Source organism: Cetorhinus maximus, chromosome 3 (assembly GCF_964194155.1).
Source record: "Cetorhinus maximus chromosome 3, sCetMax3.hap1.1, whole genome shotgun sequence".
In the NCBI taxonomy this organism is placed as follows: domain Eukaryota; kingdom Metazoa; phylum Chordata; class Chondrichthyes; order Lamniformes; family Cetorhinidae; genus Cetorhinus; species Cetorhinus maximus.
Window position 1 is genome coordinate 72,345,270 of NC_135881.1, and position 27,181 is coordinate 72,372,450.

The 27,181-nt window shown below is 46.4% G+C and overlaps 1 protein-coding gene across 4 annotated transcripts in view; it reads left to right on the plus strand.

Annotated features, from left to right (window-relative positions):
• LOC144678719 (raftlin-like) overlaps positions 1-27,181 on the plus strand; it is a 130,763-nt gene that overhangs the window by 95,339 nt on the left and 8,243 nt on the right. For all 4 annotated transcript variants that reach the window (XM_078538547.1, XM_078538548.1, XM_078538550.1 and 1 more), the window contains one exon: positions 5,715-5,821. In XM_078538547.1, the coding sequence (XP_078394673.1) occupies positions 5,715-5,821 (107 nt within the window). The remainder of the gene's footprint in view (positions 1-5,714; positions 5,822-27,181) is intronic.

Consider the following 27,181-nt stretch of genomic DNA (forward strand, 5'->3'; position numbering starts at 1 on the left):
CCCTGCTCTCATGCCCACATGTCCGTCCTTGGCATTGTTCCAGTGAAGCTCAACGCAAACTGGAGGAACAGCACCTCAGCTTCTGACTAGGCACTTTACAGCCTTCCGGACTGAATATTGAGTTCAACAATTTTAGATCATGAACTCTCTCCTCCATCCCCACCCCCTTTCCAATCCCCCTTTTTTCCCATAATTTATATAGAGTTTTCTTTTCCCACCTATTTCCATTATTTTTAAACGTATTTCCATCCATGTTTTATCTTTGCCTTTTAGCCCTTCGATCCCTTCCCCTCACCCCACCCCCACTAGGGCTATCTGTACCTTGCTCGTCCTGCTTTCTACCCTTAATTTCACCGATTAGCACATTCCTTAGATAATATCACCACCGTCAACACCTCTTTGTCCTTTTGTCTATGACATCTTTTGGCTATCTCCACCTATCACTGGCCCTCTATCCAGCTCTACCTGCCCCACCCCCCTTAAACCAGCTTATATTTCACCTCTTTTCTATTTTTCCTTAGTTCTGCTGAAGAGTCATATGGACTCAAAACGTTAACTGTGCTCCTCTCCGCAGATGCTGTCAGACCTGCTGAGTTTTTCCAGGTATTTTTATTTTTGTTCAGAATTTGTTGCCTTACTAGGAGAGCTCTATCAAATAGAAAGGTTGGTAAAATAATAGGGCTTGAAATTAATTTAGAAAGTAAATGGAAAAATGACTTTTACTTTTCACAAGGTAAGTTAAAGATATCAGCTTCTAATCTGTAAACTTTTTCTGAAAGAAGTGTTCATTGTTGTTAAGCTGCAATGCTTCTTCCCAAAAACAAAAAATGCTGGAAAAATTTAGCAGGTCTGACGGCATCTTGTGGAGAGAAAGACAGAGATAATGTTTCGACTCCATATGACTCTTCTTTAGAACTAAAGAGAAGTAAAAATGTGGTGAAATATATACTGTTTAAGGAGGGTGGGACAGGTGAAATTGGTTAGAAGGCCAGTGATAGGTAGAGGCAAAGGGGGGAATTGCAAAAGATGTCATAAACAAAAGGTCGAGGGGGTGTTGATGGTGATGATACTGGCTAAAGGTGGTGCTAATGGTGACATTAGGGGCAGCATTTTCCCTCATCAGGGGAGGGGGGTGGGATGTGCCGGAGCGGGCGCGAGCGGATGGGTTCCTGATTGGTGCCCCTGGTTGGGGGCGCGCCGCCATTTTACATGGGCGGGCTAATTAAGGCCTGCCCAGCATGACATCCGCCCGAAGTGCTGTGCACTCCCTGTGAGGGCGGGAGGGATTCCCTGAGCAGGTCTGTGCACTCTTTTGTGGATGAAGTTTCATGCTTTTTCGGAAGGCCGTGTGGGCTCTTCGCTGCCCGCCAACCTTAAGGTTGGACAGGCAGGTCCATTAATCATTTTAATTACTTTTTTACATAAGAACTAGGAGCAGGAGTAGGCAATTCAGCCCCCTGAGCCTGCCCCGCCATTCGATACGATCATGGCTCATCTAATTTCGGCCTCAACTCCAATTTCCCGCCCTCTCCCCATAACCTTTCAGCCCGTTACTAATCTGTCTATCTCCTCCTTAAGTTTATTCCACGTCCTAGCATCCACTGCACTCTGAGGTAGTGAATTCCACAGATTCACGACCCTTTGAGAAAAGTAATTCCTCCTCATCTCTGATTTAAATCTACCACCCCTTAGCCTAAAACTATAGCCTTTCATTCTAGAATGCCCACAAGGGGAAACATCCGCTCCACGTCTACTTTGACATCTTCTTTACCTCAATTAGATCTTCTCTCACCCTTCTAAACTCTAGTGAGTATAGGCCTAAACTGCTCAATCTCTCCTCATAAGACAAGCCCCACATCTCTGAAATCAATCTAGTGAACCTCCTCTGAACCGCCTCCAATGCAATTACATCCTTCCTCAAGTAAGGGGACCAAACTGTGCACAGTACTCCAGGTGCGGTCTCACCAATGCCTTGTAAAGTTGCAACAACACTTCCCTATTTTTATACTCTATTCCTTTAGCAATAAATGCCAAAATTCCATTTGCCTTGTTTATTACCTGCTAGTATCTGCATACTAGCTTTCAGCGGTTCATGCATGAGGACACCCAGATACCTCTGCACTGAAGCATTCTGAAGTTTCTCTCCATTTAAATAATAAGTCACCTTTTTATTCTTCCGACCAAAATGGATAACCTCACACTTATCCACGTTAAACTCCATCTGCCAAATTTTGGTCCATTCACCTAACCTGTACATATCCATTTGTAAACTTCTTATTTCTTGATTGCAACATACTTTCCCACCTATTTTGGTGTCATCTGCAAATTTAGCTATAGTACTTTCTATCCCTGAATTCAAGTCATTAATATATATTGTAAATAGTTGGGGCCCAAGGACCGAACCCTGTGGCACCCCACTAGTTACAGCTTGCCATCCAGAATAAGACCCATTTATCCCGACTCTCTGCTTTCTGTTGGTTAGCCAATCCTCTATCCAAGCTAATATATTACCCCTAAGTCCGTGTGATCTTATCTTGTGTATTAATCTTTTGTGTGGCACCTTATCAAAGGCCTTCTGGAAGTCCAGATATACTACATCTACAGGATCCCCATTATCCATTTTGTCACATCTTCAAAGAACTCTAGAAAATTAGTCAAACATGATTTACTCTTCATAAAACCATGCTGACTCTGATGGATTGCATTTTGACTTTCCAAATGCCCCATTACTACTTTCTTAATAATGGATTCCAACAATTTCCCAACGACAGATGTTAAACTAACTGGTCTTTGGTTGCCTACTTTCTGCCTCCCCCTGTTTTTGAATAAGGGCGTTATATTAGCATTTTCCCAATCCACTGGAACTTTTCCAGAATCCAGGGATTCTACAATGTTCCAGTGAAGCCCAAGGCAAACTGGAGGAACAGCACCTCATTTTCCGATTAGGCACTTTACAGCCTTCTGGACTTAACATTGAGTTCAACAACTTCAGATCATGAACTCTCTCCTCCATCCTGACTCATTTTGATCCCCTTTTTTCCAATATTTATTTTTAAATTTTTATATATATATATTTTTCCCACCTATTTTTATTATTATTATTTTTTTAAATGTATTTCCATTCATTGTTTTATCCCCACCTTTTAGCCTATTTTGATCATTTCTCCCACACCATCCCCTCCCTCCACCCCACCCCACTAGGGCCATCTGTCACTTGCTCATCCTGCTTTCTATTCTTAATGTCACCATTAGCACCTCCTTTAGCCAGTATCACCATCATCAACACCCCTTCAACCTTTTGTTTATGACATCTTTTGCAATCTCTTCTTTGCCTCCACCTATCACTGGCCTTCTATCCAGCTTCATCTGTCCCACACCCCTTAAACAGTGTATATTTCACCACATTTTTACTTCTTTTTAGTTCTGAAGAAGCCATACGGACTCGAAACATTAGCTCTGTCTTTCTCTCCATAGATGCTGTCAGGCCTGTTGAGTTTTTCCAGCAATTTTTGTTTTTACTTCTTTCCCTACCTCCTACAGAATAATCCAGGTTAAAAATCAAGTGTTTAATTCCAAATTACTGAGACATAAATTAAAATGTAGAGGTATATTTGTGTATCTTTGGAGATGTTAATCTGTCAGCTGGGTATAACAAAGACTGATTACTACATTTTTGTTTTTTATTCTAAATATTCTTGTTGGGTTTAGCATCTCAGTCTAGCCCTGTGAGACAACACCCTTGCTCCCTATGACCAGTAGTGTATTTTGCCTGCTCAACATCTAAATCCTTTGTAGTGAAGCCAGAGATTGAGACAAAACTTCATTAATTATTTTGACAAACTCGTTATATCATACACCCTTCTGATCTTCCTCAATTTCAGAAGATGGTAGAATAAACACTTTATTAGACTCTTGGTTTGTGCTATAATTTACGAAATAGTCATTGCATAAATAAACAGAAGCAATGAGACTCTGTAGATTTACTGCTGTTTAAGCTCAGCTGTCCCTCCTAAAAAAAAATCATGATGTTAAACTGCAACATTAACTGGACAGTCACAAAGGGAAAGATTTACAAAGGCATTGCTGTGTGGAAACAGAATGGGTTTGTTCCTAAATTAGTGGGAAAAAGCTTATTTATCAGTTCCAGCTCCCACTCCAGCAAAATTGTACTTTGAACTGAAAAGGCTGATAAATGATACTGATAAATGCTGCCTTGTTTTGGTGAAACTTTCTTTGGGTGTTTTTCCCACTGTTTTTGGACCTAGTTTGCTTAGCCTGTTCTTTATTTTTAAATCCGTTCATGGGATGTGGGCAGCGTTGACAAGGTCTGTACTTATTGCTCATCCCTAGGTGCTTTTGTGAAGGTGGTGGTGAACCTCACTCAGTGTGGACTCTTTGAAAGAGCTCTCCAATTAATTCCATTTTCCCTGCCCTGTCCCTATACTATTCATCAGTCTTATTTTATTCTAATGCTTCAATTACAATTCTGTGTAGTACTGTATGTTCTTAAGTCAAATGGAAACATCGAGGCCACATGTGCAACCTTTAGCTAATTACAAAAAATACTGATGCTTTCTCTGAGGTATCAAATTCAAAGAAACAAAGTAACACCATTGGGTCTTTTGGACATTCATAACCGCTGTGATAATAGGACCATTATTTTAGTTCACTATGACTTCTATTCCAGGAATGCTCACCTTGAAGAAGTTCTGCTCTTCTGTCCCATTGGATTTCTATTTGTCTCTTCTACCTCGTTCACCTTCATTACTTTCTATTTTCATTTTCATGTTTGATCAGGTGTCTAACAAAAGGGCGATTTACTTGTTCTTCTTTCAATTCAGCATGCTATATTCACTGCTCATGATGCGGTCCCCTCTACATTGGGGAGACCAAATGCAGACAGCCTTGTGGAACACCTCTATTCAATCCACAAGCATGACTCTGAGCTTCCTGTAACCTGTTATTTCTATTCTCTACCTTGTTCCACTCTGACCTTTCTGTCTTTGACCTATTGCAGTGTAACAAGAAGTTCCACAATGCAAGCTCGAGGGACAGCACCTCCTCTTTCGACTAGACACTTTACAGCTTTCTGGACTTAACATGGATTTCAACAATTTTAGATCATGACCTCTGCCTCATTTTGTTTTGTGCTTTTTGTTGGTTTGGTTTTTTCATTTGTTTCTTTCTTAATCCCATCATTCTGCGTCTGAATGGCTGCTATCCTGCTATTCACACCTGATGTGGATACATCTTTTGTTATTTTACTTGTCGAATTGCCACTTCCTTTGGTGTTATACTATGAAATCTTTTGTCATTAATCTCTCCTGCTCCCCCCCCACCCTATCACAAACATTTCCTTTTGTTCTCCATCCCACCCTCCCCCCCCCTTTTAGTTGCTCAAAGTCTCTTACTTTTCTAACTTTTCTCAGTTCTGACGAAAGGTTACAGACCTGAAACATTAACTCTGTTTCTCTCTCCACAGATGCTGACAGACCTGCTGAGAATTTCCAACAATTTTCAGTTGTTTCAGATTTCCAGCGTCTGCAGTACTTTGCTTTTCCACTGTATTATGATTAGCACTATACTACAAAATTGAAAACAAAAACAGTATTTCTGGCTGCAGTGGTATCAGATATTTTATTAAATTTTGTATCTCTTCATTAGTACTGTGAAGGTCAACTAACTAAAGAGAAATATGTCTCATGTTTGAATAGATTCCGTACCAAAATCAGTGGATGGGCTCTTTATCTTTGAAGGAGTTTCTGAGGACAAGTGTGAAAGCTATGATGCCATAGTTGTGGAGCAGTGGACAGTGATTAATGTAAGTGTCAATGCAGGATGGGTCCCTGCATTACAAACAGTTGGACCCAATGTTTGGGACATACCGCATGTGTGTTATCAGCTGATAATTCACCAACTTTGTTGATAAGCAAAATATATCTTCAACTAATGAAGGTATTTGAAAAACATAATTTGTAAGCAATTATCATAGAATCATAGAATGGTTATGGCGCAAAGTAGTCCATTCAGCTTGTTCAGTCCATTCCTGTTCATTGTTTGGCAATTTAGTTGGTTCCACTCTCTTGCCCTTTCTCCATTATCCTACAATTTATTTTTCTTCAGGTGCTTATCCAATTCCTTTTTGAAAGTCCCAATTGAATCTGCTCCCACCATCCACTCAGGCAATGCATTCCAGATCCTAACCACTCACTGTGCAAAAAATGTTTCCCTCATGTCACCTTCGGTTCTTTTGTCAATCACATCAAAACTGTGTCCTGATTCTTGACTCTTCCACAAATGGGAACAATTTCTCTCTATCTACTCTTTCTAGACTCTTGGTGATTTTGAACACTGCTAATAAACCTCCTTCCCTCGAAGGAGAAAAATCCCAGCTTCTCCATATAAGTGAACTCCTTCATCCCTGGCACTATTCTTGTAATCTTTTCTGCACTCTCTCTAAATCCGTCACGTTCTTCCTGAATGTGGTGCCAAATACTCCAGTTGAGGCCAAGCCAGTGTTTTATAAAGGTTCATCCTAATTCCTTGCTTTTATACTTCACGCCTCTATTTATAAATCCCATAATCCCACATGCATTTTAATGACATTCTCGACCTGCCTGCCACCTTCAATGATTTGTGCACCACAAGATCTCTTTGCTCCTGTACCCGCTTTAGAATTATACCCTTCATCTTAAGTTGCCTGTCCTCGTTTTTCCTACCATCACGCTCAGTAAAGACATGTCATATTCATAACTTTTAAAACGTAAACTGCACTCAGTGTGGTATCTTCTGGCACTGATTTTTCTTTTTAAAATGGACAATGATGGCCTGGAAAAGAGGGTCACCTGACTCTCAGTCTGTGAATTCAAAAACTGCCACATTGTCTCAAAAGGACAAAATGACACCTTCAAGACTAGTGGTGTTACTACCCATCTCCTGATACCATCCAAAAAGGTATTTCCTGGCTTGAATGGGTCATTCTGAAACCAAGCAGTGATTGTCTCTCGCCTCCAGGGTGAATATCTGCAAACAATAATTCAGGTTGTGGTTAATCAACTTAAGCCCAACATCGTATTTTTAAGGGAGCTGTGAGAAACCACATGTTAAGGCAGCCATGTTGGTCTCCTTATTTAAAATCTTTTAAATGCCATCTGCACGACAACACAACAACTGCAGAAACAACAGCTGCAGAAAGGGTAGCAACATCTGAAGACAGTAACGTTGTAAGATTCCAACCCTGTTACCAAGTCCACCAGTAGAGCAAAGTGGCCTCCTGGTGACAAGACTCTAAATAATTAACTTTGTGACCTCCAGAAAGTCCATTTCTTTGAGAGAATCCAGCAACAATGCTGGTACATGACTTTGGCTATTGAATTCACCTAACTACACTTCAAGAGTGAAAAGCCTCTTCTTCACCAGGCCTGCATCATGTGTTTTCCAAGACGAGCCAATCACATGAATTACAAGCTATCCTTTTGTTTATAACTTGTAAAAGTGCACTATTATCTTTAACTGTATTTTCTTTTGTTTGTGTGTGCGTGTGTCGGTGAATGGGTGAGTGACTGATGTCATGCCCAATAAAAGGCATGTCATATTCATTACTTTAGACATGGACTGTGCTCATTTGGAAGCTTCTGGAAATGCCTTTATTTATTTAAAAATGGACATTGATGAACTGCCAAGGGGATCTTTGCAACTTCAACAAAAACTATCAAGTTTACAGAAAGCTCTGGATTGAATCATAATGGTTGGGAGTGCCTCCCTTGAGGGACATGCCTAGACTGCACTCCTTTGTGGAATCCATACCTGCCATTGTTTGCAACTTACTCCAAAACAGAGTCAATGAACTTCTAGACTCTATGCCTCCAGGTTTGCAATGTAACAAAGAAAAGCTGATGAGACCAGTTATTCACAAGTTAAGTGTGAAAGACCACCATCCACCTTCTATTGTATGTCAATGGCCATTGACCATGTGACTGAAACTTGTTCTCTGATACTGAAATCCTTTTATCCCAAAACTCAGAAGAGACCTGGGGACAGTCTACAGAGTAACACCAACAAGACAACAGTTGCAGAGAAAGGCAGTGCTACCTTTGCCTTTTTAAGATCTGAGAGGCTTAAAAGTCTTTTAAAAAGCTTCCTAGCCTGATTCCAAAGCTCCAAGTTAATCTGTAAAGAAATTGGACCTCCTGAAACAACATCCATGAATGCCTGACTGCATGACCTGCTGAGCATTCTTCTCTATGAAGGAATCCTGCAGTAATCCTGATATCTGACCTTCAGCCATCTGAACTTACCTGAATGACAATCCAAGAGTGGGAAAAGCTGCCTTCTTCACTGGAATTTCCGAGACACGTGAACTGTTAACTATTCTTTTGGTTTATACTTGTAGAAGTGTGCTATCTTTTTTAATTATGTCTTTCTTGAGTGTGTGGTGTATGACTGACTTGGCATAGAGCTTTCAGGGTGATGTGTGTGAATAAATAACCCTCTTTGTTTAAACCCATGAAAGTCTGCTGCTGGGACTTTTTAAATTGATCACATTAATAGGGGTTCAGAACCACACATCTACCTTTTCAAAAATAAACCACACTGACTATGGACAGAGGAAAGGGAATTGGGGGTTTCAGTTCTTCTCTCCTCCCTTGTCCATAACAGTGACGTAGCATTAGATTTTCGGGGTGAGCACATGAATAAATAATCCTCTTTATTTAAACCCATGAAAAGCTTGCATCTTGTTATTAAAATTGGCCATGCTGTCAGGAGTGAGAAACACAGCTATCTTCCTTTTCAAAAAACCTATTGATTAGTAGGGCAGTGGGGAAGGGAACAGGCGTTTCAGTAGTTCCCTCTCACCCAATCCGTAACAATAACAACATGTATAAGTTCACACTTCTCTGCATTAAATTTCACCTGCCACTTGTCCACCCATTCAACCAGCCTGTCTATCACTATCCTCCTAACTTCCAAATTTTGTGTCATTATCAAATTTTGAAATTGTGCCTTGTATACCCAAGATCAGGCCATTAATATAGATCAAGAAAAATAGCGGTCCTAGAACTGACTCTACTGTATACTACTCCACCTATACCTTCCGCCAGTCTGAAAAACAACCTTTCATCACTACCCTGTTTCCTGTTGTTCAGCCTAACTCGTATCCATCTGCCATTATTTATCCCTTTATTGCCATGTCATTGGACACAGGTAGATCAGGGAATATGATAGCTACTCTCTTCCCTGTCTCTTGTTTTTATTTTGTCGTTTCTCTCTCTTTCTTTTTCAGCTTCTTTCTCTTTTTCTCTCCTTTAACTCTTATTTTCTTTCATTCTCTGTCTTTTCCTCAACTTATTTTGGGTGTGAGATGTTGAGTGGTCATATCCTCACTTGCGTCAACTCCCATTTGCCCATCATGCCTGTGCTCACTGACATATGTTGGTTCATGGTTCACCAACACCTCAAATTTGATATTCTTATCCTGTGGACAAATCCATGGCTTTGCCCCTCGCCATTACTGCAACATCCACCAGCTCCACAGTGCTCCGAAAATTCTGGATTCCTCCAATTCTGCCATCTTGTGCATCCTTGATTTGCTCCACCCCGCCTTTGATAGTAGTGCAATCAGTTGTCTAGGCCCTAAGTTCTAGATTTCCCTCTCTAAACACCTGTGCCTCTCACTCTTCCTTATTATGATGCATCTGAATCCTCTTTGATCAAGCTTTTCATTACCTGTCCCAATGTCACTTTCTTTGGCCCAGTGTCGACCTATTTGTCTGATGTCCCTTGCGAAGCACCTTGGGATGTTTTACTATGCCAAAGGCACTTTATAAATGCTAGTTGTTGTTGTATGGCATCGTAATGAAAGGAACCACGAATGGCTGGAACCCGTTTTTGACTTAAGATTGCAAAGGAAATGTAACCTTCAGCTGGTCCCTTCCCAACTCCCAGCATTCAATCGTGAGGAGGAACTAATGGTACAGATTCGGCTCCTGCTCCTTTGTGATTAGTCTCCAAAATGTAAAACTTTTTCCAGCTTATAAATTTAAGTTTTCAGTAAAATAATGAAAAAATCTGAAATTCTAGATGGAAAAACCATAGTATACGATACTTGAGATAAAGGGCGGAATTGTCCCAGATTAGCACCAACTGCGGTAGCAGGTGGGTTAAATGATGTTTTTGGCAGGTTTTGATGCCGTATTGTCCTAAACCTGCCACGTTATTTATGCATTCCCAGAAACACGCTGTTTCCATGGTGGGTGGGCTCTCATTAGCCCACCAGCCATAACCTCGCCGCTTCATTATGCCGGGCGCCATATTTAAAATCTAGCCAAGCACACACCTCTCAGTGCTTCCAGCTCGTGACTGCTGCAGGGAAGATGTCCACGAAAGGCAAAAAGACTTCAGCCCCGCTGTTTAGCGATGCATCGCTGGAATGCCTTTTGGATGTCCTGGAGTCCCGCCTCGATTTCCCCTACCCCTGCTCTGGCCGCAGGATAGGCAGCGGCATGACCAACCAGGCTTGGAGGTGATGGCAGGGGTGGTCAGTGCCAATGCTCATCAAAAGAGGACAGCCACCCAGTGCCACAACAGGATGAATAATCTCCCCTGTTCTGCCAGGGTAAGTCACTCTTCTCATCACTCTCAACTCACACACCCACAAACCCATCACGCATCCACAGAGACCTCACTCACTGCCAGTTCAAGGGGCATCATCATTCACTCTCTCACACTCACCGTCATTGTCCTCATCCTATCTATGGGACCAGTCACTACCTACAAATGCCAGGCATATTTATCATCTGGCCTGGTAGGCGTCCAGCTTACACTCTCTCCATCTCTATTCATGTAGGACAAGCTGGCACACACAACAAGAGGGGAGAGGTCACAGACTGGTGGTGGAATCCCGAAATCAAGGTCCTCATGGACTTTGAAAACAGAGCCATCCAGCTGGCCAGCGGCAATCTGGACCAGTCCTGTGCTGACGGTGAGGTCGGCGCTGCTCTACCAAGTGAGGGTCCAGCAGTACAACATCCATCAGACAACCATGCCGTGAGTGATGTTCCTCCTTCACAGGCCACTGTCATGCACTAATTATCTCCCCTTGCTTCTGCAGGCACATTGGGGAAACAGCTGACAGAGTTCATGACCCAGGGCCTCTAAGCAAACCCCGATGAAACCTCTGAAAAGGAATCTGGATGCATCCTCCTTGACGTCCTCACAGCACTCACCCATGCCCTCCACCAGCACAGAGACACACGTCTCGATGGGACGTAGCTTTAGAATAGCCTCAGGATCACAATCAGTGAGCACATCGCACTGTCTGATCCACAGCAGGTGGAGGCAGGGACTTCCGAGGTGTCCGGCACTTAGAGGACTGCTGGAGGCCAGAACATTGCTGAGTCTGAGTCAGATGACGAGCCTCTGGACTTGGTTATGTCACAGTTGCTGGAGGTTCAAAGGCAAGCTCGGGAACATCAGGAATGGATGTCTGCTGCACTCCTCAGAATGCAAGGCAGACGGAGGAGTCTGTCTGCCTTCAGGCTGAAGTGATAGCGCCGGCATTGCAATGCACCGAGGTCAACACTGGTAAGGATGGCAGCCGCCATGGAGACCTTGGTCCAGGACTTCGCTCCTGCACTGCTGCATGGGCTGAACTTCATCACTGTTGCCAGAGTTGGCTTCCAACAGTGTGCACGTGAGAAGGGTGCTGGGCAGCTCGATCTCACTCCAGCTCCTCCTTCTCCTCGAGGAGTCAGTCTGGGGCTGTCAGGCACCCATGGGAAGGAAGATCAACAGGTGCACACTCCGGGGCCATCCATACTGTGGCTACAAGAGCAGGTCAGAGGCTAGGAATCCTGCCACCACGAGTAACCTCCTGACTCCCCAAAGCCTGTCCACCATCTACAAGGCACAAGTCAGGTGTGATCCACCTGCTGTGGATCAGACAGTGCGATGTGCTCACTGATTGTGATCCTGAGGCTATTCTAAAGCTACGTCCCATCGAGACGTGTGTCTCTGTGCTGGTGGAGGGCATGGGTGAGTGCTGTGAGGACGTCAAGGAGGAATACTCCCCACTTGCCTGGATGAGTGCAGCTCCCATAACACTCAAGAAGCTTGACACCATCCAGGACAAAGCAGCCCACTTGATTGGCACCACATCCACAAATATTCACTTCCTCCACCACCGACAAACAGTGGCAGTAGTATGTACCATCAACAAGATGCACTGCAGGAATTCACCAAAGCACCTTCCAAACTCTCGACCACTACCATCTAGAAGCACAAGGGCAGCAGATAGATGGGAACACCACCACCTGGAAGTTCCCCTCCAAGTCACTCCCCATCCTGACTTCGAAATATTTTGCCGTTCCTTCACTGTCACTGGGTCAAAATCCTGGAACTCCCTTCCTAGCAGCACTGTGGGTGTACCTACACCGCATGGACTGCAGCGGTTCAAGAAGACAGCTCACCACCACCTTCTCAAGGGCAATTAGGGATGGGTAATAAATACTGGCCCAGCCAGCGAAGCCCACAGCCCAAGAATGAACAAAAAATAATCCAGGTGACTCTGGGAATGTCTGGCCCATCTGACTCCCCTCTTCCTGTGACCTCTGCAGCTCCAGCTTCACAGGCCGAGGAGGGTGCCACTGCCACACAGCAGGACCCCGAAAGCAGGCCGGGGCCCACCAAGTCTTGGCCCTGCAAAGGACGCCCACCAAGGTCATCACAGACAAGGTCAGCAGGCTGCTTCCACCTCTGCTGTGGATATCCGGGGAGTACCAAGATGTAGTGGCAGGGTTAGGAAAGTTAAGTAGAATTAGTTTCACAGCCTGGGCATGGGCTTTAATCACTTGTACATACTGTTCACTATTGTCAATAAACTCCCAAGAATGTCTCCCTGCCTGTGGCTCCTTGTTCTGATGAGCAGTTTTCTTGTCACTCAGATGTGAAACCTTTTTGCGCAAGATAAAGGCAGGTGTCTCAGTCCGGGGCCTCTACTCTGTGCTTTGTGCAGCCTTCAGACCAAAGTGATGGTCCAGTCTAACACTCCCTGGAGACATTATTGATGCCTGCACCTCGATGGTGCTTGTCATTGCTGCCAGAATGTCGTGGGCAGGCGCCACAGAGTTCTCTCATTCCCTCGGTGTGCTCTCAGTACCTTTTAAGGTGGGCCAGCCCCCATCTCTTCAGCATCTGTGACCAGTGATGTTGTGCTCCTGAAGAGCCCAGGTGCTGAAGGCGGACAAAGGATCAGATGCTTCTAAAGTTTCATGGCTGCGTTGCAATGATATGACCCTGATCATAGAGTGAAAGCGAACTGCCCTCGGACAGACAGGAGTCAGATACACCCAGAGGCTATGTGAAGAGTGTCCTCACTGCATGTCATCATTATCCTTCTTCAATCGAGCGACCAATAAGCCCTCAACTCTGTTTCCATGATCGGAGCATTCTCACAAAGGATATTCACCCTGCCATAAGCCAGACTGGAGTCAAATGTTCATAGATGCAATGTGAGGATCTATGGGGACACCCCACTGCATGTCGTCATCATTCCCCACAAATCTAGCAACAATAAGGGGCTCCGGAGCGCGCCTGCCTCGTCTAGCCAGTGCAAGTGCCTCATCCCTGTCATCGTCGCCTTCGAGGACCTCCTCACCCTCATTCCCATCGGTGTCCTCCTCATTGGAGGAGACATGTAGCTCCTCCATCTCCTCCTCAGCCAGGTCATCTCCCCATTGCAGCACCAGGTTGTAAAGGGTGCAGCAGATGACAACGATGCATGTCACCCTCTGTGGACTGTATTGCAGGGCTCCATCAGACCGATCCAGGCACCGGAACCTCATCTTCAGCATCCTGATAGTCTGCTCCACCAAATTGTGAGCTGCAACATAAGCCTCATTATAGTGTCATTCTGCTGCAGTCTGAGGCCGCCGCACGGGTGTCATCAGTCATGGCCTCTGTGTGTATAGAGGAGCCAGCCCTGCAGCCTCTGTGGACCCTGGAAACTGTGCGCACACACGCAGGATGCGTTTCTGGTGATCGCACACCAGTGCACATTTGGTGAATGGAATCCCTTACGGTAGGTGTAGTCCACTGTGTGTTGCGATGGAGATCTGAACTCCATGTGAGTGCAGTCGATTGCCCTCTGCACCTGTGGAAAACCCAAGATCTGGGGGAATCCACTGGCTCTTGCATCCTGGTCCTGGGCAAAATGTACAAAGTTATGTGCCCTTGCAATGATGTCATCCATGACCACATGGATGCATTTGTGGGTGGAGGCTTGTGAGACCCCACAGAGGTCACCTGTTGAGCCCTGAAAGGAGCCATTGGCAGTGGATGCCCTCCATGTCCCCATGATGCCAAATCCTGCATTAGCTGGCAGATGTGACTGACCAGTTCCCTACACATGTGCAGTCTTTGGTGACACTGGTCCTTGGTCAGCTGCAGGAATGAAAGACGATGTCTATAGACCCTGGGTCTAGCGAGGCACCGACCAGTGACGGCTCACTGTGGCTCTTCGGTGGCGTGTGTAGGAGCCCCAGCCATCCCTTCTTCCTGAGGCTGCTGCTCCTGCCTCTGCACAGCCAGGCGCCTCAGTCGCTCTCTCCTCCGTCGTCTTCACTTTCTTTACGCCATCAAATATACAACTAGTTCACCAGCCTCCATGAACCTGATGTACTCCTCCTGCAGGATGAAAGAGAAAGACACATGGTTAGCATGTATGTACTAAGAACCTGTCCTGGTTAAGCGTGAAAGCCCCTTAAAGCTTCCTGCCACCAGTTGGATGGCCAGAGTTTAGTGCACTGCATGGCTGCCCGAAACCCCAACCACCTCCGCCCCACTCCACCCCACTGATTGGTGGCAGCTTTGCCCATTGGACTGCATTCTGTGCTCTCAGCTCAGGCGCGGGCATTCTCCTAACCAGCACTGCAAGACTGCACTGTTAGCTTGAACCATGGGAGAGACTGGTCCAAACCGGGATGATGACATTGCAAGGGGCTGTGAGCGTCTCCACCAGTGATTGCTTAATGGCCAGATTTAACAAGGAGATTGTACAACATGTACAGTTGTCCAACTGTTTTGCAGTCCACTAAAATGCTCATGACTTTGTAGTCAGCGGGAAAGCACGCTGACGTGGATGGACAATCTAGCGGGGGTGGGATGATTCCGGTGGGCTGGCCTGATTAAGATATGCAGATGTATTACAATGTGGTTTCCGACATCTGATGGCGGACAATTGCGAACTGGCTTTATGCCCTCATGAAACAGATCACGCCATTTTGTCCACTCACGCTACTGAACACAGCCGACCCTGGCGGGCAAGGAAAATCCCAACCAAAACCTGTTTCTGCTAGTTATTCCTTGTTCACTCAGCCAGCGTCTCTTACATCTAACATTTCCCTCATCAAATTAGAAGAAAACTATCAGTTTTCTGGTACTTTGGTGGCATCGTTGAACTGAGGGGAAGCAGCCTCGCTTAAAATAACATATCAGTGCTAGATTTTCCATCCACTCACTATGAATGGGTGGAAAATGTAACCGACATTAACCCTCCACACACCATACTTAAATAACTCAGGTTTTAGTTATATGTACCAACACAGTCTGAATTAAATATTATCAGGGTGTATGTGCCTTTTAAAAAATTACTTTGGTGATGATCTGGCTTAGAAACTGCCTTATTGGTTCTCCCAATTGTTTATTTAAATGTACATGTGTTTTCTCTATAGAGTTTGATGAGTGTATCACTAAGGACTTGTGAGCGTCAACACTTCAAGAAATTCCCAGCCAGTATGTAATGGTCAGCAGACCATTTGTCCCCATTACTGACACTGGTCACAACCGACATGTTACCAAATCCTCCTTAGGGCGGAGTTTTCCGAGCCGGCTGGCGGCGGGCGTGATAGGTGGCGTGCGCAGAAAATATGGTGCAACCTTCTTCAGGACGGCGTGAAGGCAGGTCATGATCGTCCTCTCAGCCCGCTGACAGCGGGCCATGTATCCCACCATCGGTCGGCGGGGAGCTAGTTGTAATACATTAGCATATAATTAAAAGGCCATCCCACCAGGCGCTTTGAACCCTACTGTATCGTCCGTCCATGTCAGCGGGAAAGCACGTCGATGTGTTTCACAACAACACGCAGGCGATGTGCACTTGGCGGCCTTCACTTTGGGGGAACTGAGGTGAGTGAGCAGCAGCTTCTCCACAGCTCACCCGTTGTTTACAGGCCTCAGGGGCGCCGGGGGATGGCCCCGGAGGTGACTGCTGAGGGTGGAAAGGGGTGTCCTGGGGTAAGCGCTGGCCAGCCTCAGCGGCAACCATTGTCGATGGGGTGGGGTGTCAAGTGCTGCCCTGGTGCTGCATCCTGCACACAGGCAATCGAGGTGGAGGTCACGGTAAGTGAGGGAAGTAGCCACGCATTAGGGATACCTGTATAAAGTGACCATTCCTCTGCAACTGAGACAGATCAGGCACAGCCACAATGATACGATTGGGGTCAGGCTCCTAGCCTGCCCACCCATGCAAGCAACATGGAGGCACCAACGGGCCACCAAGTGCTCCACACCTTACCCACCCCACCACTGGCACAGACTTCGAATCCGCCACCGCTTTATTGGACCGCGGAGCAGTTGCACTGCACGTGTTGTACAATATCCTCACCAACACTGGCCATGTAGCAGTCACTGCTGGAGGTGCTCACAGCCCCTTGCAATCTCAGCATCCTGCTTTGGACCAGTGTCCCCCATGTCGCAAGTTGACAGGGCAGCCATGCAGCGCGCTCATCTCTGGCCATCCGAGGGGTGACCAGCACTCTCCAAGAAGTGTTAAGGGGCGGTCACACAGGGCCAGGAAAGGATGCTAAGTACAGTCATGATAAACACGTCTCTCTCTCCTTTATGCTGCAGGAGGACCATGTCAGGATCTTGGATCCTGGTGACCTTGCTGTATGCCTGATGGCCTACAGAGACCTTACAAGACTGAGGAGAGAGCGACTGAGGCTCCTGGCCGTGCAAAGGCAGGACCGGTAACCTCATGAAGAAGGGGCAGCAGGGGCTCCCACATACACGCTGTCCAGGAGTGACAGCGAGCCGTGACTGGTTGGCGCCTAGCGACACCCAGGGCCTATAGACACCGCCTGCCATTCCTACAGATGACCGAGATGACTGCGCATGTCTAGAGACCTGGTGGCTCATATCTTCCACTTATTGTAGGACTTGGCGCCATGGGGACATGGAGGGCATCCACTGCCAGTGGCTCTGAAAGTGACCGTGGCACTGAATTTCTATGCCAGTGGCTCCTTTCAGGGCTCCACAGGTGACCTCTGTGGGATTTCACAATCCGCCACCCACAAATGCATCCATGAGGTCACGGATACCATCTTCTCCATGGCAAACAACATGGACCAGGACAGCCAGGATGCAAGGACCATTGGATTCGCCCTGATCGCAGGATTCCCACGGGTGCAGGGTGTGATTGACTGCACACATGTGGTGCTCAGGTCTCCGTCACTACACTCAGTGGACTTCATCAACCACAAGGGCTTCCACTCACTGAACGTGCAGCTGGCATGTGACCAGAAATGCATCCTGAAGGTGTGTGCACGGTTTCCAGGGAGTGTGCACGACGCCTACATCTTGAGACGCTCGCAGGTCCCTGCAGTCTTCCAGCATCCACAGAAGCTGCAGGGTTGGTTCCTCGGGGACAAGGGCTACCCGCAGAGGCCATAACTGATGACATCTGTGTGGCGGCCTCAGACAAACAGCAGAGCGACGGTATAACGAGGCTCATGTAGCAGCTCACAACTTGGTGGAGCAGACCATCAGGATGCTGAAGATGCAGTTCCAGTGCCTGGACCGGTCTGGTGGAGCTGTGCAATACTGTCCGCAGAGGGCGTCAAGCATCATCATCGTCTTCTGCACCCTTTACAACCTGGCACTCCAATGGAGAGACGGGCTGGCTGAGGAGGAGGTGGAGGAGCTGGAGGTCTCCTCCGATGAGGAAGACGTCGACGGGGATGAGGGTGAGAGGGTCCTTGGTGGTGATGATGACGGGGATGAGACTCTCGCACTGGCTAGATGAGGCAGGCATGCTCTGGAGGCCCTCATAGCTGCCAGATTTGTGGAGGATGATGACAACATGCAGTGAGGTGTCCCCATAGATCCTCACATCGCAGTTGTGAACGTTTGACTCCAGTCTGGCTTATCGCAGCGCCAATACCCTCTGTGAGAATGCTCCTGTCATGGAGACATAGTGGAGACCCTACTAGTTGCTCGATCGCAGGAGGATGATGACAGCATGCAGTGAGGACACTCCATAGATCTTCACATAACCTCTGAGAATGTCTGACTTCTATCTGGCCGAGGGCAGCTCGCTTGCGTTCCATGATCAGGGTCATCTCAGAGACACATCTATGAAACTTTAGACGCATCTGAAGCTGTGTCTGCCTTCAGCACCTCAGCCGTTCAGGAGCTGGTGCACAGCATCACTGGTCACAGATGCTGGTGTGATGGGGGCCAGCCCCACCTTAAAGATGCTGAGAGCACACAGAGAGAATGAGAGAACTCTGTGGCACCTGCCCACTACATTCTGGCAGCAATGACAAGCAACGTCAAGGTGCAGGCATCAGTAATGTTTCCAGGAAGTGTGAGGCTGGACCATCACTGCGGTCTGAAGGCCGCACAGAGCACAGGGAAAAGGCCCTGGACTGAGACACCTGCTTTTATCTTATGCAGAAAGGTTTCACATCTGAGTAACAAGAACACTGCTCATCAGAACAAGGAGCCACAGGCAGGGAGACATTCTTAGGAGTTTTTTGACAATAGTGAACATTATGTACAAGTGATCAACACCTGTGCCCAGGCTGTGCAACTACTTTACCTAACTTTCCTAACCCTGCCGCTACGTCTTGTTGCTCCCCGGACATCCACAGCAGAGGTGGAGGCAGCCTGCTGACTGTGACACCCTGTCTGTGATGACTTTGGCAGGCGTCATCTGGAGGGCCGAGACATGATTGGCCCCAGCCTGCTTTCGAGGTCCTGCTGTGTGGCAGTGGCACTCTCCTTGGCCTGTGAAGCTAGAGCAATGGAGATCACAGGAACAGGGGATTCGGATGGGCCAGTCACTCCCAGAGTCACCTGGGTGGATGGCCCTGGACTGTGCATCTGCTCATCCTCCTCCCTATGGGTGCCCAAGGGTCCCTGGCTGACTCCTTGAGGAGAAGGGTTAGCAGGATTGAGATTGAGCTGCCCAGCACTCCTCTTATGTACACACTGTTGGAGGCCAACTATGACATCAGTGATGGAGTTGAGCCCATGCAGCAGTGCAGGAGCAATGTCCTGGACCAAGGTCTCCATGGCGGCCGCCATTCTACCAGTGTTGACCTCAGTGCATTGACATGCCGGCGCTATTACCTCAGTCTGAAGACGGACGGACTCCTCCGTCTGCCTTGCATTCTGAGGAATGCAGCAGACATCCATTCCTGATGTTCCCGAGCTTGCCTTTGAACCTCCAGCAACTGTGACACGATCGAGTCCAGAGGCTCATCATCTGATTGGACTCAGCAAGGTTCTGGCCTCCAGCAGTCCTCCAAGTGCCGGACACCTGGGAAGGCCCTGCCTCCACCTGCTGTGGATCAGACAGTGCGATGTGCAGGGACTCTGAATGGAAGAAGCTGAAAGTGTTCCAGTTCTGTCAGATTCATACACTGGAGTACAGTTGGAAATTTTAAATTATAGGGAATATGTTCACAGAACGAGAAGCAAATCTATTTAGATCAATATTGTGTTTATATTCCTGAATGCAACATTAAAATAATGCAGGCAAGAAATAAATTTAATCTGTCTAAAAACACAACCTATCATTTTAATTCACAGTCCACTGTGATAACTCCTGACGACACCATGATGTGAAGTGGGATACCTGCTGTGTATCAAATTTTCCAATTGTGAATCCTTCATCTATTGTTAATGTGCATCACTTTTGATATGAATCAGCTCACAGTAGTTTAATGGGTTACCTTGAGGAATAACTTCAGCCTAATGGGGTTAAATTGTGGGGGCTGGGGTGGTTAGATTTGTCGCATGTGACGTTTAAAATTGCTAACTGTGGCTCTTTTATGTAGGTCATGTGAAGGTAAAAGCTGTATGCTTTTAGACAATGTGAATAATTAATAACTTGTTCTGCATGAGCGCAGTAGTCAGAAGGTGTTAGAGGTTGGTTCCAAAGTGTAAGGTGACTATTTTGCAAAACCACAGTGAGCTTCCTGTTTTGACTCAAATGTTCTGCACGTGGACCTGCAGTTCTAGAACCAGAGTTAGTGATTTGCTCATCATATTCCTTCTGTTAAAAACTGAGCTTGCTGGGATCAAATGGTGCTGAGAACTGGAACTTTACTCTGCAGTACAAATTGTTAAAGGATTAATATTTGCAAAGCAAGCATTCACCCATTATTGTCCACATGAACTAGGATCAGCTCAGTAAGCAAATGAAGGATCACTAATACTTGCTGACATCATGTCACATGGCCTCTGCTTCCTGAATTGTACATGAATCTTTCCTCCTTCGTCAACACTCTTCAGTTTCTTTTTCCTCCTATCATCAGATCAACAGCCAGCTGTGCCTTGCATTGAACTATATCATGCCTGAAAGTAAGAAAGAATAAGAACAAGGATATTGCACTCACTCTTCACACATGTACATATCTAGGCACACATTCATGCAAACGTACATATAAGCGTTAGGGTCCCAATTTGCAGAGGCAATGGAGTCTAACACCTGTTTTGGTGTGGCACGTGCTGTAGGACATTTTGCTGACTTCAAGGCTTCTGCTTGATTAGTTACTCCCAGATATGGGTGGCCTAACAGGACTTCCCCTTGGCATTCAAAACGACAGTGACACTGAACGTAGACCATGCGGAGTACAAAAAGCTGCTGGGAGAATAAGGAGAGGGAGAAGACACTTGGCCGTATTGGCAGAGGGTCTTTAGGGAGGCAATCTGTGAGAGACCAAATTGCATAAGTGCTTGTAACACTCTGAGGGACCCTTTGCACACTGATATCCAGAACCGTGATGGCAGCAGTTAGAACTTCCACTGCAGCACTCAGATGTTTGGTAGATGCTGCTTAAGCTGTGATAGAAGCTGAGACATCAGTAATCAGATGCTACGCCATGTTTGGATTCACAAGTGAGCTTGTGGAGTTGATCACCACTTCCATACTGGAAAGGATGAGTTACAGCCTCTGCACAAAGCCCTATTCCAAGATGGTGCCAGACTTCTCCAATCTCCTTGATATTGATTTCAGGTTGCCTGGCAGATCTCCCAGTGCATCAATCATTTTGTTGTGTATGTCCATCAACCCTCTTGCGTAACCCTTCCAGTCTGCTGCAGCAGAACTTGCATGCTACCATGCCCTCCGGTGAGTTGGCACCTGCGCTGTCTATACCTTCTTCACTGGCTGCAGGACAATGTGCTGTCTCACAGCTATCTCTCAATGTGCAGATCCTGCCTCTAATCATATCCTCAAAGATACACAGTTTTAGTATCTGAGCTGGTGGCAGTAAATTTGAAATCTTGTTTGTGTTCTGCCAGTGCCTGGCTAGCTTGTAGTTCTTGGGTATCTGAAAGGTGAAAGGCACAAGGCTAAGGTTAGGTTGTGTGGATGGAAAAGTAAGAAGTGTATGCTTACACCATCTGCCTCTTTCAATTCAGGAGAGACTGTAGGATGAGAGAAAAGTGAGATGTAATGAGGAGGATTAGAGATGAGAGGATACCATCACCTTTGATGGTTTCAGCCCCAGTGCTGGCTACAATCTCAGCAATGGTATTTTACTAATGGCCAACACTGCCTGCTCCATGGGGATTAGGACCTGCAGGCACACCTGCCCCACTTCAGTGAGTTTATTGCCTCTCCCTAATTGCCCTTGAGAAGGTGGTGGTGAGCTGCCTTCTTGACCCACTGCAGTCCATGTGGTGTAGGTACACCCATAGTGCTGTTAGGAAGGGAGTTCTAGGATTTTGACCCAGCGACAGTGAAGGAACGGCAATATATTTCCAAGTCAGGATGGTTAGTGACTTGGGGGAACTTCCAGGTGGTGGTGTTCCCATCTATCCACTGCCCTTGTCCTCCTAGATGGTGGTGGTCATGGGTTTGGAAGGTGCTGTTGAAGGAGCCTTGGCGAATTCATGCAATGCATCTTGTAATGGTACACACTGCTGCTAATGTGCGTCAGTGGTAGAGGGAGTGAATGTTTGTGGATGTGGTGCCAATCAAGTGGGCTGCTTTGTCCTGGAGGATGTCAAGCTTCTTGAGTGTTGTGGGGGCTGCACTCATCCAGGCAAGTGGGGAGTATTCCATCACACTCCTGACTTGTGCCTTGTTGATGGTGTACAGGCTTTGGGGAGTCAGGAGGTGAGTTACTCGCCACAGGATTCCTAGCCTCTGACCTGCTCTTGTAGCCACAGTATTTATATGGCTCCAAGAGCAGGTCAGAGGCTAGGAATTGTGGACCACTTTACCCTACAGGACAGAGCGAAGTGTATCAGTGGCTGGGATTTTCCGACACCATTTGCAGTGGTCATGTTCGGTGGTGAGATCAGAGAATCTCACGAGAAGGCCCTAGCCACGTTTCCCGACAATGTAAATTCAGGACGTGATTATTCCCTCCCCACATCAATGGCAGGCCACGTTTCCCACTGTCAAATGTTGGGAACTTAATTGTAATAAATTAGCATCTAATTATAAAAGCAAAATACCATGGATGCTGGAAATCTGAAATAAAGACAGATAATGCTGGAAAAACTCAGCAGGACTGACAGAATCTGTGGAGAGAGAAACAGAGTTAATGTTTCGAGTTCATATGACTCTTCTTCAGAGCATCTAATTATTTATCTAATTGATAGCATCTAATTATTGTGGCCCCCCACCACATAAAATGTAAATCCCACGTTGGCTTGGTTTACAACTGCCTTTAAAAGGTGTGAACCTGTCGACCTCAACTTCGAGGGGAACTCGGAGGTGAGTGCACACAACTTTGCACAGCACTTGCTATGATCCCAAGGCCTCTCCCCTGTGCAGAGTGTAACGTTTTGAGCACAGCGATTGTCCGGCTTCAAAGTCACTGTCCAGATTAGTGATGTGTGCACCTTTATTTGGTTTGTGTTTGCTGCAAGAATCTTGTACCCAAGCGTCACTGGATTCTGTGATGTTCTTTGTGTGCTCTCAGCATCTTTGAAGCGGGGCTGACCCCCATCTCATGACCATTCCTGACAGGTGAAGGTGTAGTGCTGAAGGGCACAGGTGATGAAGCCTGCCAAAGGATCAAGTTGTCTGAAAGTCCACATGGCCGCTGTTCCTCAGCAGTGTCTCCATGATATGAGCCTCTTCACAGAGCGTATGTGCGCTGCCCTCAGCCGGACAGCTGTCAGACATTCCCAGATGCAATGTGAAGATCTCAGGAGTATCCTCACTGCATCTTATCATCATCCTCCTAGAATCTTACGACAATAAGGGCCTCATGACTACGACTACACCTGCCTTGGCTGGCCAGTGCAATGGATTCATCACCTGCACCCTCACCACATTCTTGGGAGTTTATTTACAATGGCCAAGATAAAGTACAGGTGATTAACACCCATGCCCAAAAGCATCTTCTTGACCTTTCTAACCCTACCATTACTTCTTGGTGCATCCCCGACAGCGGAGCTGGAAGCAGCCTGCTGACTGCTACACCCTGTTGTTTGTGACGACCTTGGCGGGCGTCCTCTGGAGGGCCGAGACCTGGAGGGCTCCGGCCTGCTTACGTGGTCCTGCTGTGTGGCAGTGTTCCTTGATGTGTGGAGCTGGAGCTGATGGGGTCGCAGGAAGAGAGGATTTGGATGGACCGGATGCTCCTGGGGTCACCTGGATGGATGGCGCGAGGTTGCGCACCTGCTGATCCTCCTCCCTATGGGTGCCTGAGGGCCCCTGGCTGAGTACTTGAGAGGAATGAGCTTGAGATGCTCTTCCCCCCCTTGCATTGACACTGATGGATGCCAGCATGTGCCTCAGCGATGGAGTGCAGCCCCTGCAGAAGTGCAGGACTGAGATCTCCATGGCGGCCACCATCCTACCTCAGTGCGTTGGCATGCAGGCGCTATCACCTCAGTCTGAAGGCGGATGGACTCCTCCATCATGTCTTGCAATCTGAGGAGTGCAGCGGACATCCCTTCCTGATGTTCCCGAGCTTGCCTTTGCAGCTCCAGCAACTGTGACATGACCAAGTCCAGAGGCTCGTCATCTGACTCAGACTCAGCAAATTTCTGGCCTCCAGCCGTCCACCAAGTGCCGGACACAAGGGAGGTCCCTGTATCCACCTGCTGTGCATCAGACAGTGTGATGTGCTCACCAGATTGTGATCCCGACGTTACTTTAAATCTAGGTCCACCGATGTGTGTGTCTCTGCGCTGGTGGAAGGTGTGGGTGAGCGCTGTGATAGGACTTCAAGGAGGTGTCTTCAGGTTCCTCTTCAGAGGTTTCTTTGGGGCTTGATTGGTGGCCCTGGGTCATGGACTCCATTGGCTGTTTCCCAGTTGTGCCTGTGGAAGCAAGGAGAGATAATTTCTGCTTAGCAGTGGCCTGTGAAACAGGACACATCACTCATAGCATGGTTATCTGGTGGATGTTGCACTACTGGACCCTCACTTGGTAGAGCAGCGCCGACCTCACCGTCAGCACAGGACCGGTCCGGATTGTTACCGGCCAGCTGGATGGCTCTGTTTACAAAGTCCGTGAAGACCTTGATTTCGGGCATTCCTCCACTGGTCTGTGACCTCTCTCTTTGTTGTGTGCCAGCTTGTCCTGCATGGATAGAGATGGAGAAAGTGTAAGCTGGGCGCCTGCCAGGCCAGATGATAAATATGCCTGGTCTGTGTGGGCATTGAGTGGTCCCAAGGATGGGACGAGGACAATGATGATGAGTGTGAAAGAGTGAATGGTGATGTCCCTTGAACTGGAACTGGCAGTGAGTGAGGGCCCTGTGGATGTGTGTTGGGTTTGTGAGTGTGTGAGTTGAGAATGATGAGAAGAGTGACTTACCCTGGCGGAACAGAGGAGACCATTCATCCTCTTGCAGCACTGGGTGGCTGTCCTCTTTTGTAGAGCGTTGGCACTGACCACCACTGCCACCACCTCCCAAGCCGGGTTAATGCTGTTGCTGCCCATCCTGCGGCCAGAGCGGGGGTAGAGGATATCCCGGCGGGCATCCACGGCATTCAAAAGGCACTTGAGGGACGAGTCGCTGAACCTGGGGGCTGCAGTCTTCTTCAGTTTCAGGGCCATATCTTCCGTGCAGCAGTGGTGGTCTGGAAGCACTGAGATGTGTGCTTGTGGCTGGACTTTAAAGTGTGATGCACCGGCATGGTGATGGTGGGTGCGTGAATGAGAACCCGCCCGCCATGGAAACGGCGTGTTTCCCAGGAATGCATAAATAATGTGGCGGGTTTGGGACGATATGGCGTGAAAACCCGCCATCGAGGCAAGCGGGTAAAACATCATTTTCCCCACCCACTACTGCACTTAGTGCAAATCTGGGAAAATTCCGCCCTATATTTCTGTGCTTTAAATTACATCGGTGCAAATCCCCATGGCCCATTTTTAAATGATGCATTTACTAAAAAACAAGACTTTTAGTAAGTCTTGACCGAAGTTGCTGCAAGTTGATGATGGGAAGATAGTTTAAGGACCTACTTTGCTAGTTGGGGGTTGAAGCTTGTAAGTCTGATTTCAATATTTTAGAAATCGCTTCTTGCATCCAATCTTACATCCCAGTTTCAGAAACAATAGTTCAACCATCCCTCTGTTGCAAACCATCTATTTGTACAAAGAATTTAATTATAATTTTTTATGTTATTATATTTCTAGGTATTTGTTTTTAAGATGGTATACCATCTTAACTGAATATCTTTCACGAATGTAATTTTACATGTAAATAATTCAACAGAAAAGAGATTCAAATGAATTTTTGCAGATTCCACTATTCCAAGAATTTCATCTGAGCAATAATAGGACCTATTCTAGCTCCCAGCAATGGAAACAGCAATTAATATGTGTGGAAATAATAGCAGTCATGGTGTTCATCGCATCTCAAAGGGTAGTGAGAAATAAGACAAATGCAATATTTTGATGAAAGTACAAAATGAGCGAATTAGGTTACCTACAACAGCAGGTGACTGTATAACACTATCCTCAAGTTCCTATTAAATTAATCCAACCTTACACTTATTTTTTTTGTTATTTAAACTTTTCAATATCTGTAAAACAGAATACTGGGAAAGAAGTTTTATCCCTATTTAATTTTTAAGAAGCTAAAGTTTATTTTGTAGAAATTGAATTTCAAAATAAAATTTGTTGACTTTTAGACAGATGGATGAGAGTGCATAATGTTAAATATTTACATTTTTAATCCTTTAGAATCATTTACACTTTTCTTTAATTCCCTAAAGTCTTGAAGCTCTGTGTTTACAGCAAAAGTTCATTTGAATGTCGGGGCCACCTCAAGGTTAGGCAATAAGTGAAATGTTTACTTTTGTGAGAAATATTTAAAAGAACAAAATTATTAAATAGGAGTGAGATGGAAATAATGATAATTTAAGACTAACACAATTAAGTGTTTAAGGCTGCAACATATGTGTGGCATTTTACATTGTTTACTATAAGAGATTAAAGTTCCTCTTGTTGTAGATTTAAACAGAAGAACCAGTTTGAATGTAAAATGGAAAATTCTATTTAGTACTCATGTTGACTTTTCTTTAAGGTTATTCAACAGGAAGAATTTTACTTCCCAGGGGTTTTAGGACTCAAGGTCCTTGAGGACCATTAGTCTGCAGCTGAATGTGACTGAGAGATTGACCCCACTCCCCAGACTTCTGTCTATGTCACTTGGAGCTAACCACAACGAGCTGAAGCAGAGCCGCTCTAGTGATAACACTCAGTCTAATATTCCCTCCATCATTTGGGTTATGCCTTTGCTCCACTCTTGTGTTCCTCACAGTAATGTAATTCAGTATGGCAACTCAGCAGAGTGGGAGATCGAACTTGTGGCCCACCACCTGCTGGAACCAAAGAAGAAGAATAGTAGCTTGACTACAGGCAGCCAGTGCTCAAAGTAATGAAAGTGGCAGAAGAAATTAGACCAACGTTTCAATA